The following is a 21671-nucleotide window of genomic DNA, read 5'->3' on the forward strand; positions in this document are numbered from 1 at the left end:
GCAGCCAGCACGAGCTGTGGGGGGGCGGAGCCAGGTACCTGCGCTGAAAACAGTGCCAGGACCTCTGCACATGCGCGCTACAGTGGGCATGCAAGTGCAGTAGCTCCAGGCGCCGAACTGTGTGGGAGGGGCTCGAAGCACGCAGCCCCTAGCCCTGGCTGAATGGCCTCACTGGGGCTGCGTGAATAAGGCTCCTCCCACGGCCAGCTCCTGCTTCCCCCCCCCCCCCCCCCCGACCAGACCCGACACTCGCTCCCCGCCACCCCCCTGCCTCCGGACCAGACCCGACACCCGCGCCCCCCCCCCCACCCGACTGACCCGACCCGCGCTCCTGTTCCCGCTCCCCGCCTCTGTTCCCGCTCCCCCCCCCCCCCGACTGGACCCGACCTGACCCGCGCTCCTGTTCCCGCTCCCCGCCCCCCCGACTGGACCCGACCCGACCCGCGCTCCTGTGCCCGCTCCCCGACTCGACTCGACCCGACCCGCGCTCCTGTTCCCGCTCCCCGCCCCCCCGACTGGACCCAACCCGACCCGCGCTCCCGCCCCCCGACCCGACCCCCCCCCACTGGACCCGACCCGACTCCTGCTCCTGGACTGGATCCGACCTCCCCCCCTCTCTCTTCTCCCCCTCTCTCTCTCTCCCCCACCCCCCCCGACCCGACCCAACCCAACGCCACCTACCTGTAAATCTGGTGCTGGGGACGGGCCCTGCCCAAAATCTCGGGCCGGTCCGTTCAGCCTTCGGTCCCGAAAGGCCTGCCTGAAGCACTTTCACAGAGGTAGGAAGATGGTTTATTTAATCTTTTCTTTGCTTATAAATGTTTATTCAGGTTGGATTTATTTGTATAATATTTGTATAAGTATAAATAAGAATTTATTGTCGAATTTAATGACTTCCCTTCCCACCCCCCCCACCTCGTTCTGGACGCCTAATTTGTAACCTGCGCCTGATTTTTTAATGTGTAGAACAGGTTTTTTCAGTTCTACAAAAATCTTCACTTGCTCCATTCTACTTTAGTTTGGAGTACGTTTTCACTGTGGAAACTTTCAAATCAGGCGTCAATGGCCGGACACGCCCCCTTTTGAAGAAAAAATTCTGTTCCAAAGTAGAACTGTTCTACCTGACTAGAACTGCAGAAAAAAAAATGTGGAGAATTGCGATTTCTAAGATAGTCTGTTCTCCACCAGTTGCTCCTAAAAATCAGGCGCAAATCATGTGGAAACTTGGGCCCAAAAGGTGCAAAAGGAGCGCTATTAGAGGTGACCCTGATTAGCCAGCTTTTAATACTCAGGAAAACAAAATCGTACTGGAGGCACTGTTCAAGCAGAAAATAAAAAGTTTTTGTTGTTAAAATTATGAACAGATTAACACTATAAGTTCCAAAAGTAAAAAAAAAATCCCTCATTATCCTTCCACTTACCCTGTAATCTACAGGCTCCTCCAACTTAAATCTGTCTTTTTCTTGTTCAATAGTTTCAAAGAATGCTCTCTCAGCTTGTGCAATTTTGTATTCAACAGTGTCCTCCTCATCTTCAACTTTTTGATCCACCACTTTTCCTTGTTCAGATTTAGCTCGCTCTTTTACCCGCATCTCACGTTGGCGCGCTTCCAGAATCTTCTCCCGTTTTGTCTCCCTCTCAAACATCTAAACATAACAAAATAATGTCATATTTGCATGTAGAAATTTCTGTCCAACTTTGCCATGGACTAAATTACACGACTTTCACGTAAACTATTATAAACCAAAAGATTTGTTTGTAAATTTTGGGTGATTTCGATGAAAAGATTTTGGCTGTGAAATTTAACGCCTTCGTGCTGGCTGATGAGGCTGGTTTTGGAGAAAAGATGGCGGCCGCTTTGCTTCTGCGCATTTCCTGCGGGCCCTGTGGCGGCTGCTATTTTGGGCAGGTCAGCAGCGCAGCTGTTGCCTGCGCTCGCTAGAAAAATGGTAATGAGGCAGATCGTGATGTCAACCAGTGTGCAACGCAGATTTGACACATGACCTGCCATTTTTGACCTTGCAGCTCCATTCATCGTACTCTCCAAATCACGAACAGTTGAACATGTGCTCAGCAGTGGGAAGGACTCCTCTGCAGCGCTATTTAAACAACAACTTGCAGGTGAGTTGCTTTTTGATTTATACAGGCTCTATGTAAAATTGCAACCGTTTGGAGTTTTCTACAGTTATTTAGAGTGGAGCACGCCTTGTTTCTGATTTCAAGGGTTCTACTCAGACCTCTTGCACCCTGTCATGGGAGCTCTATTTGCAGTCCCCCTCATGCTGGAGTATGACAGAGAGATGGGCAGCAAAAAAGAGGATAAACTATTCTCAGAGGGAGGAGGAGGAGGGGCAAGGCGGCTCTCAGCAGGAGGCCTTACCCACTTAGGATCTTCCAAGAGCACTTCTCCTACCTGCACTTAAGTGGTAATACTTGCTTTGGAGGCAGTTCAAAGAAGGTTCACTAGGTTAATTCCGGAGATGAGGGGGTTGACTTATGAGGAAAGGTTGAGAAGATTGGGCCTCTACTCATTGGAATTCAGAAGAATGAGAGGTGATCTTATCGAAACGTATAAGATTATGAAGGGGCTTGACAAGGTGGATGCAGAGACGATGTTTCCACTGATAAGGGAGACTAGAACTAGAGGGCATAATCTTAGAATAAGGGGCCGCCCATTTAAAACTGAAATGAGGAGAAATTTCTTCTCTCAGAGGGTTGCAAATCTGTGGAATTTGCTACCTCAGAGAGCTGTGGAAGCTGGGTCATTGAATAAATTTAAGACAGAAATAGAGTGTTTCTTAACCGATAAGGGAATAAGGGGTTATGGTGAACGGGCAGGGAAGTGGACACGAGTCCATGATCGGATCAGCCATGAGCTTATTGAATGGCAGAGCAGGCTCGAGGGGCCATATGGCCTCCTACTGTTCCTAATTTTGATGTTCTTATGAGCAGTGTATTCGGAGGCTCCACTTCAACAAGGAGGTGGCCACAGAACTCTGCCACCTCCTGCAACCAGACCTGCAGCCTCAGAGCAGGGTGCAGACGCTGCCAGTGGCCCTCAGGGTCACCATGGCTGTGAATTCTTTTACCACTGGATCCTTCCAGTCTGGAACAGGAGATATAGCTAACATCTCCCAGTTTGCCGTCCATTGTTGCATCCTGGAGGTCACAGAGGCGCTGTACTCCAGGAGAAGGAACTTAATTATCTTCTCTCTGAACGGAGGGAAGCATGATGAGTGTGTATGTGGCTTTGCCAGGATATCAGGTTTCCCCATGTTGCAGGGTGCCATCCACAGCACATACGTGGATTTTCTGGTACCGCATATCAATCCTGAGATGTACCATGATCACAAATGCAAAGGCTACCACTTGAGGTGCAGTTGGTGTGCAACCACACCCAGCACATCATGATGCTAAAATCCGGTATCCTGGCAGCAGTCGTGATGCCATCATCCTACGCCAGTCCGTTGTGTCAGCAATTTGCCAGCCACCACATCAAACCCGAGGGTGGCTGTTCGGAGACAAAGGCTAACTGCTTTACACCTGGCCGATGACTCCACTCTGCAACCCCACCACTCGTGGCCAGCACTCATATAATGAGAGCCATACTGGCACGAGGAACCTCATTGAGCAGACCATCGGGGTTCTGAAGCAACGGTTCTGGTGCCTTGACTGCTTGGGAGGAGCCCTCCACTAAATGCCGGAACGGGCGTCCCATTTCGTGGTGGCCTGCTGCATCCTCCACAAGTTGGCCATCATGAGGGTGCAGCCCTTATCACCATGAGTTCCACGACCACCTCAGAAAAGGAGGAGGAAGGCAGCAGATCCCAGTTCCGGATGCGCTGTCTGTGAATGCCTCACCAGAATCCAGTTCCCATCAATGAAACCCCAGATCTCCATTGTTCACCACTTCCCCACCTTACCATCCACTCTGTCATGGAAAATTACAGCGAACTCTTGGTTACAAAGTTGAAATGAGAGCCACCGCAAAACAAGACATTCTTAACATAATTTATAAATTAATCAATGCAAATCTACACAACAATGTCAAATAATCACTCTTGTGCATTCCCTTAGTGTCTATGTTTTGTGTTTCTTTGCCTACTCTAGTGCAGTGCTATCCTAACAGCTGCAGCACGACTGGTGGAAGGCTGCTGATTTTCTGTGGGGAGACTGCAGATTGCCTTGCAGGATGACCTCGAGCAGCTCTGGGTCTAGAAGGCCCGGCTATAGACTGCACAACCTCGGCATGAGCGATTTAAATCTGGGCTGGCTGACAGGCTGCAGCAAGGGCACTGGCAGAGTGGGAGTAGGAATGTTGTCATCCTGGGAGAGAACTGAGCCACTGCCACTCCCCCGGGGCGGCGCCTCAGCATTCCTCGGTATCTGTTGGAGCACAGATTGCTGGACTGCTGTGATACACTGCAAGTCCCTTTCCATACTCATAAAGCCAGTCATGATGGCATCAATCTGAGCTTGCATGGCAGCAAGCTGAGACTGTATGAGAGCAGTCTGAGCTTCCACTGCAGCACTAGGACTTTGGGTCACTTCCGCTTGGAAGCTGCGACATCGCCCATCATGGTTGAGTCCACAAATGTCCTAATGTAGTTGCCCATCATTTCCATCCTGGACATGATGGGCTCCAAGCTCCGCACAAAGCCTGGTGCAATGTAGAAGTCAGACTCTTCCATGCACCGTGACACTGACAAGAGGCTCTCTGGCAGGTTTGCCACTGCACCAAACCTTTTTGTGTGCATGCCCATCCTTCTTCTGAAGGCTGCCCCATTGAAATCATTATCAGCTGCCCCATTGAAATCATTATCAGAGTCCTGTGCAGCAGAACTTGCACACAAACTCGCCCTTCAGAGAGCTAGCACCCAGGCTACCCTTTCTCCCGAGCCTGGAGCAGCCTACTTGTGCCCGGTGACTCACCACATGCGGATCCCGCCTCTATACTATCTTCTAAAGTATGTGCAGTGCCATTTTCTGAGTTGGAGCCTGGAAGTATCAGATTGAGTGACTGTGCCTCTTGACCTTCACTCTGCTCCTTCACAACGTTGGGGACAAGCTGGATGGTGGTCGTTCTCAGGTGCCTGAAAGGAGAAAGGCACAAGTTGTGGTGAGCGGTTAGGGGGAAAGCAAGATGTGCATAAGAGATGGGGGAGGAGGGGGAAGTGGGATGCGAGAACAAGGATTAGGTATGAGCATGTCATCAGCAGCAATGCTTTCAATCTCACCGCTCACCGTGGCCTCGAATGGCACCTCCAGTAATCTCCAGCACAGTCGCCTCCATGGGGGATAGGTTGTGCAGACGTGCTTGCCCCCTGTCTGTTTGTTGCTGCTCTCTCTGATTGTGAGCAACCTTTGCCTACAAGAGAAAGGGAAGTGTGTCAGTGAGTGTGGTGCAAAGTGTTTGGGTGATGTGTCTGCCAGGACTGAACAGCTGGCATTATGTGCAAGGTGTGAGATGTGGGTGTGAGTCTTGCAGCAGTGGTAAGTGTGTGAGGATGAGGTGAAGCTATGATTGGGAGGTATGAGTCATGATTGCTAGAAATTGTTGGTAGGTGAGTGATGAGCGTATGGTGCATTGAGCAGTGTGTGAGGCTAGTGGTGCAGTTGGTGGGATATGGCATTTGAAGATGCATTCACTCATCTTGACCACCCGTGTGAGGTCATTAAACTTTTGTGGCACTAGATCCAGGGCCTGGGGCAACGCACATGGCAGTGATGGCTTGTGTATCTCCTCCCACTGCCTTCTGCCATGCTGCCTAGAAAGCCTCCTGCCCCCTCCCCCCCCCCCTTGTAGGTAGAGGACCTGACATCATCTGTACACCTCCAGGACCAAGGCTTCCAGTGCTGCATCTGAGAACCATCTTGTCCCCTCTCTCATCCCTGTTGAGCCATGGCTTCAGAGTGACAATGAGGTGCTTCTGCAAAAAAGCATGCCCCTTTAAGTAGTGCAGAGGGCCTAGGCAAAATTCATTGGCCAGTAGACTGCACCCGATATTGGGCCTCTGTTGAGCGCTAAGCCAACCAGCAGTGTGTTTAGCACTGAGATCAGCGTTCCAATCATTATAATGACTTTTGCATGCTACCTGCACCACTTTGAATAGGCGAGAGCAGATCGTGCTTCATGCTCCTCACACCCGTTTTTCAGCTTAATCAAATTTCATTCCCACAAATAGAACATGTCCAGGGAATTATAGACCAGTCAGCTTAACATCGGTGGGAGGAAAAATAATGGAATAAAGGAGAAAATAGAAAAGCTAGAAACCAAAAATATAATGATGAATAGTCAGCATGGATTTCAAAAGAAGTCTTGCTTGACCAACCTCATTGAATTTTTTGAAGAGTAACCAAGAGCAGGCAATAGTAATGCAGTCGATGTAATTTATCTAGATTTTCAAAAGGTCTTCGATAAGGTACCCCATAATAGACTGCTGAACAATGTCAGAGAATGCGGAATCAGAGGACAATTAGCAGAATGGATAGCTAGCGGGCCTCAAGACAGAAAGCAGAGAGCAGGGGTAAAGGGTAGCTATTCACAGTAGAAGGTGGGTCGTGGTGTTCCACATGGATCAGTGCTGGGGCCACTGTTGTTCACAATTTATATTAATAATTTAGATTTTGGAATCAAAAACACAATTTCTAAATTTGCGGATGACACCAAATTGGATCGTCAATACTAAGGAGGACTGCAACAACTTAAAGGAGGACATTAATAAACTTGCATAATTGGCATATAATTGGCAAATTAAGTTCAACACAGATAAATGTGAGATATTCATTTTGGTAGGAAGAATAGGGAAGTCACTTATTACTGGAGGGTGTGAGTCTAGGTGGGATAGACAAAGAAAGGGATCTTGGAGTACAAATACACAAATCAGAAAGTAACGACACAGATTAGCAAGGCCATTAAAAAAAGCAAATCAAGCAGTAGGGTTTAGTTCTAGAGGTATAGAATTGAAAAGTAGGGAAATTATGCTAAACCTGTATTGAACCTTGGTTGGACCACACCTGGAATACTGTGTACAATTCTGGTCGCCATATTAGAAAAAGGATATAGAGGCATTAGAGAGTGTGTAGAGATGATTTACATGGATAATACCAAAAATGTGAGGGTATACATATCAGGAAAGGATGAACAGGCTGGGTCTCTTTCCTCTTGTAAAAACACTGAAGGGTGACCTAATAGAGGTCTTTAAAATGGAAAGGTTTTGATAGAGAGGATACAGAGAGAATGTTTCCACTTGTGTAGAAGAGCATAACTCGAGACTATCAATATAAGAAAGTCACCAAGAAATCCAAAAAGGAATTCAGAAGAAACTTTTTTATCCAAAGAGTGGTGAGAATGTGGAACTCGCTACCACAGGATTGGTTGAAGCGAATGGTATAGATGCATTTAAGGGGAGGCTAGACAAGCATTTGAAGGAGAAGGGAATAGAGGGCTATGCTGATAGATTTAAATGAGGAAAGGCGGAAGAAGGCTCGAGTGGAGCAGAAACACCTGCATGGACTGGTTGGGCCGAATGGCCTGTTTCTGTGCCGTATATCCTGTGTAATCTTATGTAAATTTGTAGATTAAGCTGCATTATTGGTAGACTAAAATGAGATTGATAAAATAAAATGACACCTCATAAAACAGCAGTTGTTGATACAAAATCAGGCTCAGTTTACAAAGGCCAAATTATCAGAATTACAGCATCCTTTCTTTTTTACTTAGCATTAAAAGCCTGTGACTTTTGGACATAGGGCAGATGGAAATGATGACATGCTATCCCATGGGGAAATGAGATTGTCATTAAAACATCCCAGAGCAATTCGCACTTAAGGGTTAAAATGGGTTTTCATTCCTCCAAATGCCCAGCTCGGGGGAAGGGCTTAGATGTCAAGGCCTACTGCTGCTGCCAGTTTCATGCCGAAGAGGTTGTTCGTTCAAAGTGATAACTTCTAGGCAGTGAGAGAGGCTATGGGACTTTAGACTGAGGCATCAGTATATATGGGCTGCAAGAAAAAAAGGTTAGTACGATTTACTTCAGTGACTATTAACCTGTAAAGTGTGTTTAGGCCATAACAGGGACAGCATAGCATATTTGTTATTTTTATGATAAGGGAAACAATAGGAAACAGAGGCATTTAATTCAAAATTGGAATTCTGTTCCTTCAGATATTTCATGTAAAATAAACCAGTTTGTTTTTACACAATTGGCCTTGTCTCAGTAGAGTGCTTTTCAGTGCACCTTCCAAAAAGATAGGAGAATTAACTTGCCATGAAATCATAGTATTCACTACACACAATGAGGTCTGTTGTTACAATCTCCAGGTCACACTATCATTTAAGTAGACATTGGGCAGTAAGGGTGTTCTCCTGATTGTAAGGGGATGTGAGGTCCTTATGGGAGTGCCTAGTGACACAGCATCCGAGAGAATAAATTTGAACACAGGCATACACACACACACACACACACACACACACACAGAGGAAAATACAGATAAACACATGAAGACAGAGAGAGAAAGCTGCATGAGCAAGAGATATATATTGCCCATACATGTTAGTTTTAAAGACATTAGGCCGGATTTTGCAGTCAGCAATGAATGAATGGCGCCATTCATTACACTTACACACAGACTTTCTATGCGGTTTTGCACTGGAGCTTGCTGTGATTAGAAAGCCATTTTAGCGCAGCACACTCTACAAGGGATCTGAGACCTGTGTGAACAAGACAAGCAACTGTGTATCTGCTCAACCAATCAGATTGAAGAAAAGTTAATGAGGCACACAGAGTTTGAATCAGGAAATGTCAGTTACAATAGTTTATTCAATGCCAAATCGTGCACAGAAAGTGAAATAAAGAGAGGGAAAGAAAGACGGGATTGAGGGAGATAAAAAAGAAAGTTAAAAAAAAATACATCTTTTAAATGAAAACGAAATCTCTAGCAATAATTAAAATCTGGAGGAACAAGACTTCACACTTGTAAAAGTTAATTTTCCGTGCTGGAGAGGGTGTTTGCTAGTAATTATCACGCATCATGCCGTTAAGGATCTACTTACACAGGAATGGACAAGTCCTAACTTTTTCTGGTGAGCTTAGTGGGTATCTATCACATAAATATAGCAAACTCACACCGTTCCACGTGTTTCAATGCTGCGTCCCTTGGCAAGATCCTGGTATAGCGAAGCCTCTAGAGAAGCAGGGAAACTCGGACAGCAACTTCCTGATTTACTTCCTGTGTTTAACTGCGTTTGCGTGGTCGCCGGGACTTGCTGTCTGATTTACACTTTAATAATGGTGAGTGCTGATAGCCTCACTGTTACCTTTACTGCAAAATCCACGGCAATGCACCTTTCAGCAATAAACTTCCACATTCTTTGCATAAGTCTTGAGGTTAATAATTATTTTCCAACAATATAATTTCTACAGTACTGGAGAAAAAGAAAACCATGTGGATCTTGAAAAATGTGAACCTTTAGGAACAGTATTCCATGCTTTCCCTCTGCATGATGGAGTACCCCCTATCGGATGTGAAAAATAAATGAAGAACTTACCTTTTTGTTTACTGACATTACGAGATTGTGAAGTTTTGAGGAAGATTGATAATAACTCCACTCTCACAATATTCTTACTGTGGTAAGGTGTGTTGGAAGTAAATATAGATTGTAATATGGAATCAGTCATCACAGGTAGGACCATGAATTGATTAATTTCAGTTCGATTGGAACACTCAGACAAGCCAAAATGGATTTGAAAAACTACAATTCAATAAGTGTCCACAAAGCTACCATGCAAGTAAGCCATTTTAGCATTTCATCTTGGTATCTTTTTATCTAATCGGCCTTGTTTCACTATCAAATATACAGTGAATTTTGTTAAGAATTATGTAATTTGACAACATTAACTGCATTTTCATTTATCTTTCGGTCTGAAGCACACTCTTCAGCGTTGTAGTTTTACTTAAAATCATTTTTAATGCAATGAATTCCAACAATTTTACACATAAACTTGCAGCTCAGCAGAAACAAGCTGACTGCAGAAATGGAGAACAAACCATCTAGCTCAGAACACTTACTGCATTTGCAAGTGACTTTTCATTTTTCTGATAAGTGTAGAAACCCGATGAAAACTCGAGCAGAGTTGTTTTACCCAGGTGAGAACCACAGACAAGAAATCGTCCATTGTCTTGGATACGCAAACTGTACAGAGCTTCGTCACACACCTAATTTGGGATGGGGGGGGGGTGGGGGTGGGTGTGTGAAGGAAAGAGAATGTGTTTAGGAAAAAGTAATGCATTTAGCAATTTAACAATGACATACATTACAATAAGATGGGGAAAATTGATTCTCCCTTTTTACCGAGCAACGTATCTAAACCCAACTTTCCTTCAGTATCAATATGACATGCCAATCTGTACTACACCAGTGAAGAAAAGAAAAATACTTTATTCAGAACTTTTCATTACCATCATTGCAGTTTTAAGAAAAGAAAAATTCCACCACCAACATGCGATACCAAACACAAATTGAAACAAGAGCACTAGAGTCACAACTTGAAAGATTGCCATCATGACAGCTGATTGTATCCTCATATTAAGTTTGTTCAACTAAAACAATTTCACAGTAATTGAAATAAAACAAAAAGCTAACAGAGGGGGCAGCAACGGAGTTGTTAAAATGTAAATACATTTGAGAGTTTCATGAAGAATTATTTCCATTTAGGTATAGAAATGATTAGGTAAAATAAATCAGAATATTATTGCAAGTTACACCATTAGGACAAGAAAATAGCAATTTAAATTTAGAACACATCTTTGAAAAAAGTCTTCATTCCATATGTTTATTACTCAGCAATCTGCCAGGTAAGGCAGTGGAGTCAAAGACCCAAGGCGAGTTTAATGAAGTTGGATGCTACGCTGGGTGACTTGAAGTACTAGAAAGACAAGCACAAACAGCTGAATGTCCTTTACTCATTTTTGACTTTTTTTTCAATTAATTTTCTTTTAAAATTACAATCGATCATCTTTTAATCCTGTAACGGTAATTGAGTGGTAGGATTCATTCATGCCTATTATCTCCCATATGCCGAGTTCCTGATCTGAATTATACCACTATGATAAGCACCGAGCAGATGCCAGGTGCTTCCCCAGAGGGAGCAAAATAATAGATAAAGTCACCTCAGGATACTCTTACACTCCAATGAGGCAATTCCAGGGAATAGTTTGCAGAGGTCTGATGACTTGAGATGCAAGAATAGCTAAAAATATATATATTTTTTAATAATTAAAAAGTCCTATTCTCAAGAATTAAAAAAAATCCTGCTGTATGCTTGAAGCGAGCAGCAAATTTCCCATCAGATCCATTAGCAAGATTCCTTAGCTGACGACTGTGGTGAGAGAGAGACGTGGAGCATTTATTTGGCTTCTGTTATTAAAGTAACCTTCTGTCACCTGTCCGAAGTGCCTCAGCTGGAATCTCCGAGTCTTGTTGGCAAAGTTTACTTGTTAAAAATAACCAAAAATGATGGGGTAGAAATTGCAACAGAAAAGCTCAATTCAAGTATGGATAATATTGCCATATTGAAAAGAAAGTCTTGCGTTTATATAGCGCATTTCACGACCTCAGGACATCCTAAAGCGCTTTACAGCAGTGGTGGGCAAAATACGGCATGTCCGGCCCACCAAGGCATTCTATCTGGCCTGCTGGGCAGGACAGAAATAGAATGCGAGCCAGATCCCGAGCTGCGCATTAGTCTGCCACTTTCACTTCTCATGGGTCAGAGACAGACCTGAACTGGAAACAGGGAATACACATTAATACTTAATTCAACTTATCAATTTGCAAAAGCGTTTCTCCCTGGCCTGATCTTAAAAGGATCGGTTCCACGATTCTGGGCCCCAATGAAGGACGTCCATACCCAGAATGCACTGCATACTCCAATATGCCCTCTCCATTTTAGAGTCGAGTCATGGCTGCTCATCTCAATGACCCCTTTACCGAAGAAAAAGCCTGGGGACTGCGTCTTTCCTCTCCCGGTACCTAGAGTATGACGGCGGAGTGGGGGGGGGCGGGGTGTGGTTCTCATCGCTGTCTTGGACATGGGAGTGGATCCTGGAGCACAAGGACTCCAGGTAATGACACGAGATTGTAGTTCAGGCCTTGCAAAACCTCAGGCTCCCGTACTCAGCGTATTAAAAAGAGGGCATCTCTCACATCGGAGGCCCCGCAGACTCGAGTTGCTCTGCCAAACAGCCACGTGGACTTTCAACTTATAATCGATTGATCAATCATTGCATTCATTTAGTAACGGAAGATTTTACTATTTTACACTACATTTTGTGTATTTAAGATAGTATCTGAATTTATGTTTACAAATTATTGGGAGGGTAGAAGTGGGAGTGATGATCAATTCAACAGTATGAGTTGGCCGGTTTCAAATTTACCAATTTAATACTTTGCTCTCAGCAATGACTGTTAGTGGGGTTATTAATTCTTGCACAATTATTCACTCATTTTAATATTATCCCACAATTAGCATAGTGGAGGTATAATTTTTTTGAGTACAAAAGCAAGGAAGTTATGATGAACCTTTATAAAACACTGGTTCGGCCTCAAGTGGAGTATTGTGCCCAATTCTGGGCACTGCACTTTAGGAAGGACGTGAAGGCCTTAGAGAGGGTGCAGAAAAGAATTTCGAGAATGATTCCAGGGATGAAGGACTTCAGTTATGTGGATAGACTGGAGAAGCTGGGGTTGTTCTCCTCAGAGTGGTGAAGGTTGAGAGGAGATTTGATAGAGGTGTTCAAAATCATGAGAGGTCTGGACAGAGTAGATAGAGAGAAACTGTTCCCATTGGCGGAAGGGTCACGAATCACAGATTTAAGGTGATTGACAGAAGAACCAAAGGCGACATGAGGAAAAACTTTTTTTTAACGCAGCAAGTGGTTAGGATCTGTAATGCACTGCCTGAAAGGGTGGTAAAGGCAGACTCAATCGTGGATTTCAAAAGGGAATTGGATAAGTACCTGAAGGAAAAATAATTGCAGGGCTTCGGGGAAAGGGCGGGGGGGTGGGACTAGCTGAAGTGCTCTTGCAGAGAGCCGGCATCGGCTTGAAGGGCCGAATGGCCTCCTTCCGTGCTGTGACTATTCTATGATTACTAAATGGATCTGGGTATAAGCCTTTTTTCCCATAACATGAACAATTTAAGTTTATTGTCATGACTTGAAGAGGGTTGTAGAGATTTATGTCATTGGTCAGTCCCAGTAATAAATAGCACTGTAATAAACAGAAATGTTTATTATACTGGTGCATTACTTGTGCCAATTCTCAAGCGAAAGTCTGCAAACTCTATGGGCGTCTTGATTTTTTTCAGGAGTGATAGTATGTTGCCAATAAACAAGCTCAATTTGATGGCTGACCTGGAGCGCAAGTTGTGGTATAAATCATTTTCTGAGTCACCTAATTATTACTTAGTGAGATTTCAAAAGCATCATGGAGCACTTTCACGTGCAATTTTTAAAAAGGATTTTATCCTTGCTAGTGCCTTATACCTTGTTTATAATTGCCAGTGGAAGCAGAATCGATGTCTCATTTTCCACTACAAGAATGAATTTTAGACTATTTGGAATAAACAGACCATGCATTTTTCAAAGTGATCATAAACCTGTATCATGTGCATTAGTATGTTAATAAGTGTTGCTTTTTTTATTAAGTGTGGAAATGACATGAAGGGTTCTTTATACATTACATGCCACAACAAATTTTAATGGTAGCTGTTGTTAACACAATTCATTTTGTGCGCGCGCGCAATGTTCCCTCTTCTTTTTTGTGCACAGTCCCTTTGTGCAGTATCTCTTCCAGCGGCAGGAGCTGGTGAGCGGACTGTGTGGGATCTCGTGATTGGTGCATGACTGAACACCTTAGGGGAAACACTGGTGTACGGCCCTCAACAGCTCACCAAAACTTGTTAAGTGGCCCTCCAGCCCAAATAATTGCCCACCCCTGCTTTATAGCCAATGAGTATTGTTTGAAATGTAGTCACTGTTGTAATGTAGGAAATGTGGCAGCCAATTTGCGCATAGCAAAGTCCCACAAACAGCAAAGTGATAATGACCAGATATGTTTTTATTGATGTTGAGTTGGAAATACAGCTTCATTACAGCAGGTAATGAAGTCCGGAGCCCCAAGTTCAAATCCCACCACGGCAGCTGGGGAATTTAAATGCAGGAGTAGGAAAGGGGGTAAATCAGTGTGTAAATCCAAAGATTGAAGTTGGTTCAGTGACACAATGTACAAGTGCTCCATCTCACTGTATACACAGTGACAGGAACGGGTTTGCAGTGTACAATTCCTCATATAATGAACATTCTTGATCAAGCTGTGTCAGGAGGGTGCAGAACAGTGAGATGCTACTTTCAGTCAGAGACAGAGGGGAAAATGTAAGAAAGTGTGCCATATTGGGCCACTTTGAAGCATCTTCGAGCAGTATATTATCAAGAGGCATTTTCAGAATCCCTGCTAGCCCACCTTGTCAACCAGTAAATGGTCAAGATGCAGAGTGTCAGAGGAAAAAAAGAAAATATCTTCAAAATTGGGCTACTAAAAAAAAGTAAAGTGAGATCACATAATACACTGCTAATTAAAAGAATCCCTATGAGAACTCATTAAAAGATGACTTGTACATGGGGCCTGGAATTGCTGCGTTATTAGATTAAACTGCAAAATAAGATAATCCCTGTGATCTCACTACAGTAGTAGATTAGCATGAGGGGTTACAGTAACATAGTGATTATGTTACTGGACTAGTAATCCAAAGGCTTGGACTAATGATCCAGAGCCCCGAGTTCAAATCCCACCACGGCAACTGGGGAATTTAAATGCAGGAGTCGGAAAGGGGGTCGCCGCTGGTCAGTGTGGGGTCGGCGCGTGCCCGACAGGCGACAGCACGGGCGGCGCAGAATCTTGTTCTTGCCGCTCCCGGCCCGGGGGCAATTTAGGACAGGTCGGTCCATCCGTTTGCCCCCGGTCGGTGAGGCCTATCCGCTCCATTGCCGCCTCTAAGAGCTTAAGGATGGGGGCAATATTGCTTGTGAGGGAATCCAAAACTAAGGGTCATAAATATAAGGTGGTCAATAATAAATCCAGTAAGAAATTCAGGAGAAACATCTTTACCCAAAGAGTGGTTAGAATGTGGAACGTCGAGTAGTTGAGGCAAATAGCTTGGATGTATTTGAGGGGAAGTTCGATAAACACATGAGGAAGAAAGGAATAGAAAGATATGCTAATAGGGTTAGATGAAGTAGGGTGGGAGGAGGCTCTTGTGAGCATAAACACTGGCATAGACCAGTTGGGGCTAATGGTCTGTTTCTGTGCTGAAAACTCTATTGCTGCCTGTCATCACAGCTGTACAGCAATAACAGTCTGCAACTGCTTGAATACCACATAGTCCTGACAGTTACCTCATTTTAAATTTGACGTTGGCCTTAATAGCTAGAGGATTTGGGTATAGGAACAAGGAGGTCTTACTACAGTTGTACAGAGCCTTGGTGAGGCCACACCTGGAATATTGTGTTCATTTTGGTCTCCTAATCTGAGGAAGGATGTTCTTGCTATTGAGGGAGTACAGCGTAGGTTCACCAGACTGATTCCCGGGATGGCAGGACTGACATACGAGGAGAGACTGGATCAACTGGGCCTTTATTCACTGGAGTTTAGAAGAATGAGAGAGGATCTCATAGAAACATATAACATTCTGACGGGATTGGACAGGTTAGAGGCAGGAAGAATGTTCCCGTTGCTGGGGAATTCCAGAACCAGGGGTCACAGTCTAAGAATAAGGGGTAAACCATTTAGGACCGAGATGAGGAGAAACTTCTTCACTCAGAGTGGTTAACCTGTGGAATTCCCTACCACAGAGAGTTGTTGAGGCCAGTTCGTTAGATATATTCAAAAGGGAGTTAGATATGGCCCTTACGGCCAAAGGGATCAAGGGGTATGAAGAGAAAGCAGGAAAGAGGTACTGAGGTTGAATGATCAGCCATGATCTTATTGAATGGCGGTGTAGGCTCAAAGGGCCGAATGGCCTGCTCCTGCACCTATTTTCTATGTTTCTATTGCAAGATTTGGCATGCACGATTAAATATTTTCATTTCTTCTGTTTATAACAGATGTGAATGCAGTTAGTGTTTCTAAATATTTAACGGTTGAATGATTGCAAAAGACATCAATGAATCAGTAATGCAGTAACATCTGTATAGTCTATGAATAACACCTGTGTAGTCACGTAGGCAGGTTTGACAGCAATTGAGTATGTCAGTTCGTAACTATATTCCGAGAGATCACCACACCTCAGTACAGTGCTGTCTTAAGGTCTCATTTAGAATGCATCAACTCAGTTTGAGTTAAGGGGGCCGAAATTCAGCCTCCTGATAAGGCCGGTTATTGCCGGAAAGTGGCAGCCACGCGGCAGTATCGAATGATAGCCGCTCGCGAAATTCTCCTCGGTGTTTTTTCCGACAGTCCCCACTTCCGCCCCGCTGCTGCCGAACCCTCCTCAGTATGTCATCAAAGTGCGCACCGCCAACCTCCCGCCCCGCAAGCAAAATTCACCGTAAAAAATCTCACAGCCTCTTGGGTGCCAGGCTGCTGGCCTGGCCGAAACCCTCCCTGGTGGCCCAGTGGACCTAACTAAAATAATTGCAGAGCTCGCAGTGGCTCTCCCCTTTAAGTGAAGGGGAGAGACATGGTGACGCGCCAGCGCGATGAGGTCATCAGCGCTACACTGATGACTGACAGTGCTGGACACTCCGCCAGCCCCAACTTCCGCCCCTCTTATGACAGGCACTCTGCTCCCGCCCCAACTTCCACCCGTATTATGACCGACTTCCTCCCCGTTCGAAAAAGAAAGACAATGAACTGAATTTCACGCAAGAGGCCACCGCATCCACCACGGCGGTGAAAACACAGGAAAAACGGTAGGTGCAACCAGTTTCTGAAGGGGGTGAATTTTAGCCCCAAGCAGTCATAGCACTCAAATCCATAATGTAGCTAAAAGTTGAGCACTCTACTGCTTATATGACCAGATGGCTTCTCGGAATATTTTTAAACCTATCACAAAAGCTCCAATGCAGAAAAATTATTTTACTGTTTTGGAAACTTAACATTTCTTTCCAGTCACACCTTTCCTGGGAAAACCTTTCTAAACACAAATCTGATTAAATAGTATTGTCCCAGTGACTCAGAAGTAGTCTTAAATCTTAGCTGAAGCAGCAAATGGTCACAAGGGATAAATTAGCCATAGTCCCTGCTCCTGATCAATTTGCAGTGAACCTGACTGGAAAGAACTCAAGGTCAGTGCTCACACATGAGTAATGTACGTGCAAAAGGACTGCCTATGAAAATATATTGCAATGGATTTCAGGGGAGGATGGGAGAGGAGAGGAGAAAATTAAAAGGCGAAAAAAAAAGGGTGGATATCATCAATATCATTGCCTCAATATTCCCAGGCTAGGAAGGGGAGGCAAAGAGAAAAATTAATTGAGGTTCCCGATGTTGATTGGTATCTGGAGATATCTGCCAGAAACTACATCGTGTAATCGTGTAAAACAGTGATAGCGAGTTGGCAGCCTGTTTTACATCTCTCCCGATTTTTTATTTTCATTTGCAGATATGCAAATTATGACAACAATCAATCACAGTACCTTAATGCTGAGTGTTGCATCACTGTGTTTAAATGACAAGTCCCAGATATCAACTGTTCCATCCATTTTGGTTGTGAAGAAGACAAATGGCCTTATCGGGCTCCAACAGCCATCTGTCAGATTGGACATGTGGTATCTAAAACAAGAAATAGCAGATGAAGTTTGAACAATTTACTTTAAAGAATATTCTTTTCAATTATGAGATCACATATATGCAACTCTTCTGCTGGACTCCCGCCAGAATGGCTGCAAATTAAACCAAGACCCAAATACTCTGGGTCGTGGCCTTATCTGGCAGTTTCTACAGAGCCTTGTTTGGGTTGGACCCTCTGCCCACTCTAAACAAGATCACTATCCTCAGAAGAGATGCAACCAGGGGATTGTGGATTCCCTGGTCAGCAGTTTTCTCATTTCCAGCCTGGCAGAAGAGCAGTGCGCTGGTTTGCTAAAGGGGACCAGGTGTCCTGGCCTACCGTTCAGTGAAAGTGGGGCCCACCTGTGGTTCTCGGCCCGTGTCATGTCCAAGCTCCCTGAAGATTTTAATAAAATTTTTCACTCCATTATAAAAGCACACATTAGAGTTCTTTTGTCCTCCCCGAACTCTGCCGATTTGGTGACTTTCTCGGGCAGGTGGGCACTTTACAGGCATTGGCTCCTACCACTGTAAATTACCTTCCCCATACCCTGAAAACTTCGGCAGGGTCAGTGCTGGCAGGTGGATCCTGGAATTTATGTTAGGATCAAAGGTTCACAGATTAGCAGACAAGGAGCTGGATTTTCGGCTTTGCTCATTTCGGGGCGGTAAAGTTTAAGCCCGGGAAAGGTTTGGTCCCCGGTCAGCAAAATTGGACAGCTGGGCCCCGAGTGTGGAGCGGAGCGCTAAGGGAGGCATTGCACACCCATCTTGGGGCGCTAGGCCAGCTGAGCATGTGAAAATCCCGAGCTAAACAGCCAGCCATGGAGCACTGAGAGGGGCCTGGGGAGAAAAAAAATACTGGAAAAACCCACCAAAAACATTCCCAATAAATAACTCACGCCACCACAACATGAATCGCAAAACAATCACACTTACCGGAGGTCGACATTACTTACCTCACTGCAGCCGCTATAGAGTGCTAAGGGTCGGGCGGAAGCCAAAAATCAAGCTGGTGTCACGACCAAGGGCGTTGCACACCGGCTCGTCTCTTCTGGGCAGTAATGCTTTGTACCCCGCCGAACTGGCCCCGAAAACCCCGGTGGGGCGCTGGAAACTGGCTGGCCGCCTGCCAGGAAGAACTTATCGCCGTCATTGCCACCCCTCTGGGGCGGAAACAGAGGCGGCAACAAGCCGAAAATCCAGCCCAAGGTTTTTTTTCAACCCCGATTCCCTTCAACCTTCCTACAACTGACTAGATTGTATCTCAGAGGCAGAAGACATATCTAGGTAAACAGATATCTCAGAGGACTAATCGTGGTCATGTTTATCATAAATGGTTATGACCTGTACCAAGTGAATTGGCTGATATTATTCCACAGGGGATACTTGTACTAAATCTGGATATTAGTGAAGTGATAACATCTTCTTCAGAGTGGAACAAACCTGGTTTTCAAGTGGAAACACTAGCTGCTCATTATGCATCCTTCAGCTCCATATTTGCACAAAAAATCTTCAAGGCAAAACACCGTAACCGTGTTACAGTTTAGCAGGTACTAATTTAGCATGAGGAAGATCCTCCTGCAGCAGGACAGCTGGCAGATCTAAAAACTAATGCTCCCTAGTAGCAGCAGATCATTGTCATCCAGCTTCAAAAATTTTTAATTGAGATTGAGATTAATTTTTGCTCCTGTTCAAGGTTGCTGAGTAGCACCTTGGGCTGGATATTCTGCTGCTCTCCGCCTTTGTTTTTGCCCCGGAGGAGCGGCAATGGCAGCAGTGAGCTCTTCCAGGTGGGCGGTCAACTTCCAGCGCCCCGCCAGGGTTTTCGGGGCCGGTTTTGCGAGGACGTGGAGCAGTACGCTCAGAAGAGGCGAGCCAGTGTGCAACGCCGGCAAGCTTTTTGACTCCTGCCCGACCCTGCTGGGACTGCCTGTGAAAACGGGTGGTCCGGCCTATACTGGCTGCAGAGAGGTACGTACTGTCCACCTCAGGTAAGTGTGATTGTTTTTTATTTTTTTTTGCGATTTATGTTGTGGTGGCATGGGCTATGTATTGGATATGTTTTTTTTCAAAGTTTTTTTTCCCCGAGGCGCCTCTCAGAGAGTTTAGCTCGGGATTTTCGTAAAGCTCAGCCGGCCTAGATAGGTGTACAACGCCACCCTTAGCGCTCCGCCCCACACTCAGGGCCCATCTGCCCAATGTTGCTGACTGAGGCACAAACTGTTCCCGGGCGCAAAGTTTAACGCCCCACCGCCATTACCGCCCTGAAATCAGCCAATTCGAAAATCCAGCCTCTTATACAAATTCTCCTTTAGGGAGAGGGAATAAACAGTTCACAACTATTCCAATATCATCTGCATATAAACCGAACTGGAGTCTGGACTGAAATAAAAAATATTACTTTTGGAACATAACATTCTTTCAATTCTGAAATAATCCATTTAAAATTAAGGTAGGGATAAATAAAACACGCTGGTTCAGCAGCTTCAAACATTGTCATCCATCTCTAAAATCGAGTTTAAAATCCTGTCTGACAGGCAGGACATTTTATGAGTGCTCTACTGGATTTAATTGGGTTATTTCAACCAATTTCTTACTTAGCTGTGCAGTATGGGAAATAAACGGCACAGCAGACCAATACAGGGTTCTCTCTGAGGCTGTTGATTCAGTATAGAAATATTTTTAAATGATGTCCAACTCCTTCAGAGCTTTAGAGCTATCAATGATTCTGAAAAATAAATTGTCGCACTCCCCAACTTGGCCACTCTCATCTCCATCAACACAAAATCTATAGGTGGTTATTGTTAGAAAAATGAATAACTATAGTTAAACAATAGATACTTTACAGTAGCAAGTGTTAATTATCCTCCCTGTACCTGTATTTTAATCCCTTTCTCATCTCAAGCAACCTAAAAGTAGCCTCATAGCTATGCAATCAATTGTGTAAAAGCAACATGATAGTCCTTGTTGTTGCAGTAACAGAATATCAGTGGGATTCAGGTCAAAATGACCAAGCACACACCAGCAGTAGCTCCATATAACATTACCATGTCCTTTTCTTCTTAGTATCTGTGCTCTCATTTCATGCAAATTTATCCAGAACACAATGCCAGCTATGCAAAGAAAGTGTGTAATTTAGACCTGACAGGACCAACCAATTTTCATTCAATGGATAGAAATGTTCACTGTGCCACAATACAGTTGCTGACATTTGTTTTCAATGTGGAGAAAGTCAAATGTAATCAAAGCAACAGCAAATTTGAATGTCAGTGTACTGAAGCCTAATTCAATCCCTGTACTGCCATGCTGGTTGTCATAAAGCTCTTACTATTGCATGAGCTTCTCACAATTTTAAAGGTTGTTGAGTTGGCATTCCACATGTATGTTATCTTAGAGTGTCAGAGCGCATTTATTCCAAATTTCACAGACCCAAGTGTTTAACTAAGGTTTGGCTAAAGGGTGCTTAAAAGTGACTGTAGTTATCTGATGGCGATGGTGCATATTATGCTCTCACAATGCACTTGAACATAGGTAGTTGGGCCATGTTTGGTAATAATTGGTAAAGAGAGGGTAATGCCAGGCGGAGTACATTCATTATGGTTCTGGAAATGGAATTTAAGAATGTAACATCGGGGGAGTCTTACAGAAAATGCCGGTTCTCAGCAGAACCTTAGCAGCAGTTGTAAACCACGAAACAAACAAGAGGCGACTCAGTGACAACAATAAAGAGAGAACTTGCACTTATATAGTGCTTTTCACAACCTCAGAACATCTCAAAGCATTTCACAGCCAATGAAGACCTTTTGAAGTATAGTTACTGTTGTAACATAGGGAGATG

The 21671-nt window shown here is 44.6% G+C and overlaps 1 protein-coding gene across 2 annotated transcripts in view; it reads right to left on the reverse strand.

The window, feature by feature from the left end:
- Window positions 1–21671, reverse strand: part of dnai2b (dynein, axonemal, intermediate chain 2b) — an 89690-nt gene that overhangs the window by 9173 nt on the left and 58846 nt on the right. For both annotated transcript variants that reach the window (XM_070857682.1, XM_070857683.1), the window contains exons 11-13: window positions 17698–17833; window positions 10072–10218; window positions 1422–1646 (exon numbers count right to left, since the gene is read on the reverse strand). In XM_070857682.1, coding sequence (XP_070713783.1) covers window positions 1422–1646; window positions 10072–10218; window positions 17698–17833 — 508 coding nt within the window. The remainder of the gene's footprint in view (window positions 1–1421; window positions 1647–10071; window positions 10219–17697; window positions 17834–21671) is intronic.

This window comes from Pristiophorus japonicus, chromosome 16, assembly GCF_044704955.1.
Source record: "Pristiophorus japonicus isolate sPriJap1 chromosome 16, sPriJap1.hap1, whole genome shotgun sequence".
In the NCBI taxonomy this organism is placed as follows: Eukaryota; Metazoa; Chordata; class Chondrichthyes; family Pristiophoridae; genus Pristiophorus; species Pristiophorus japonicus.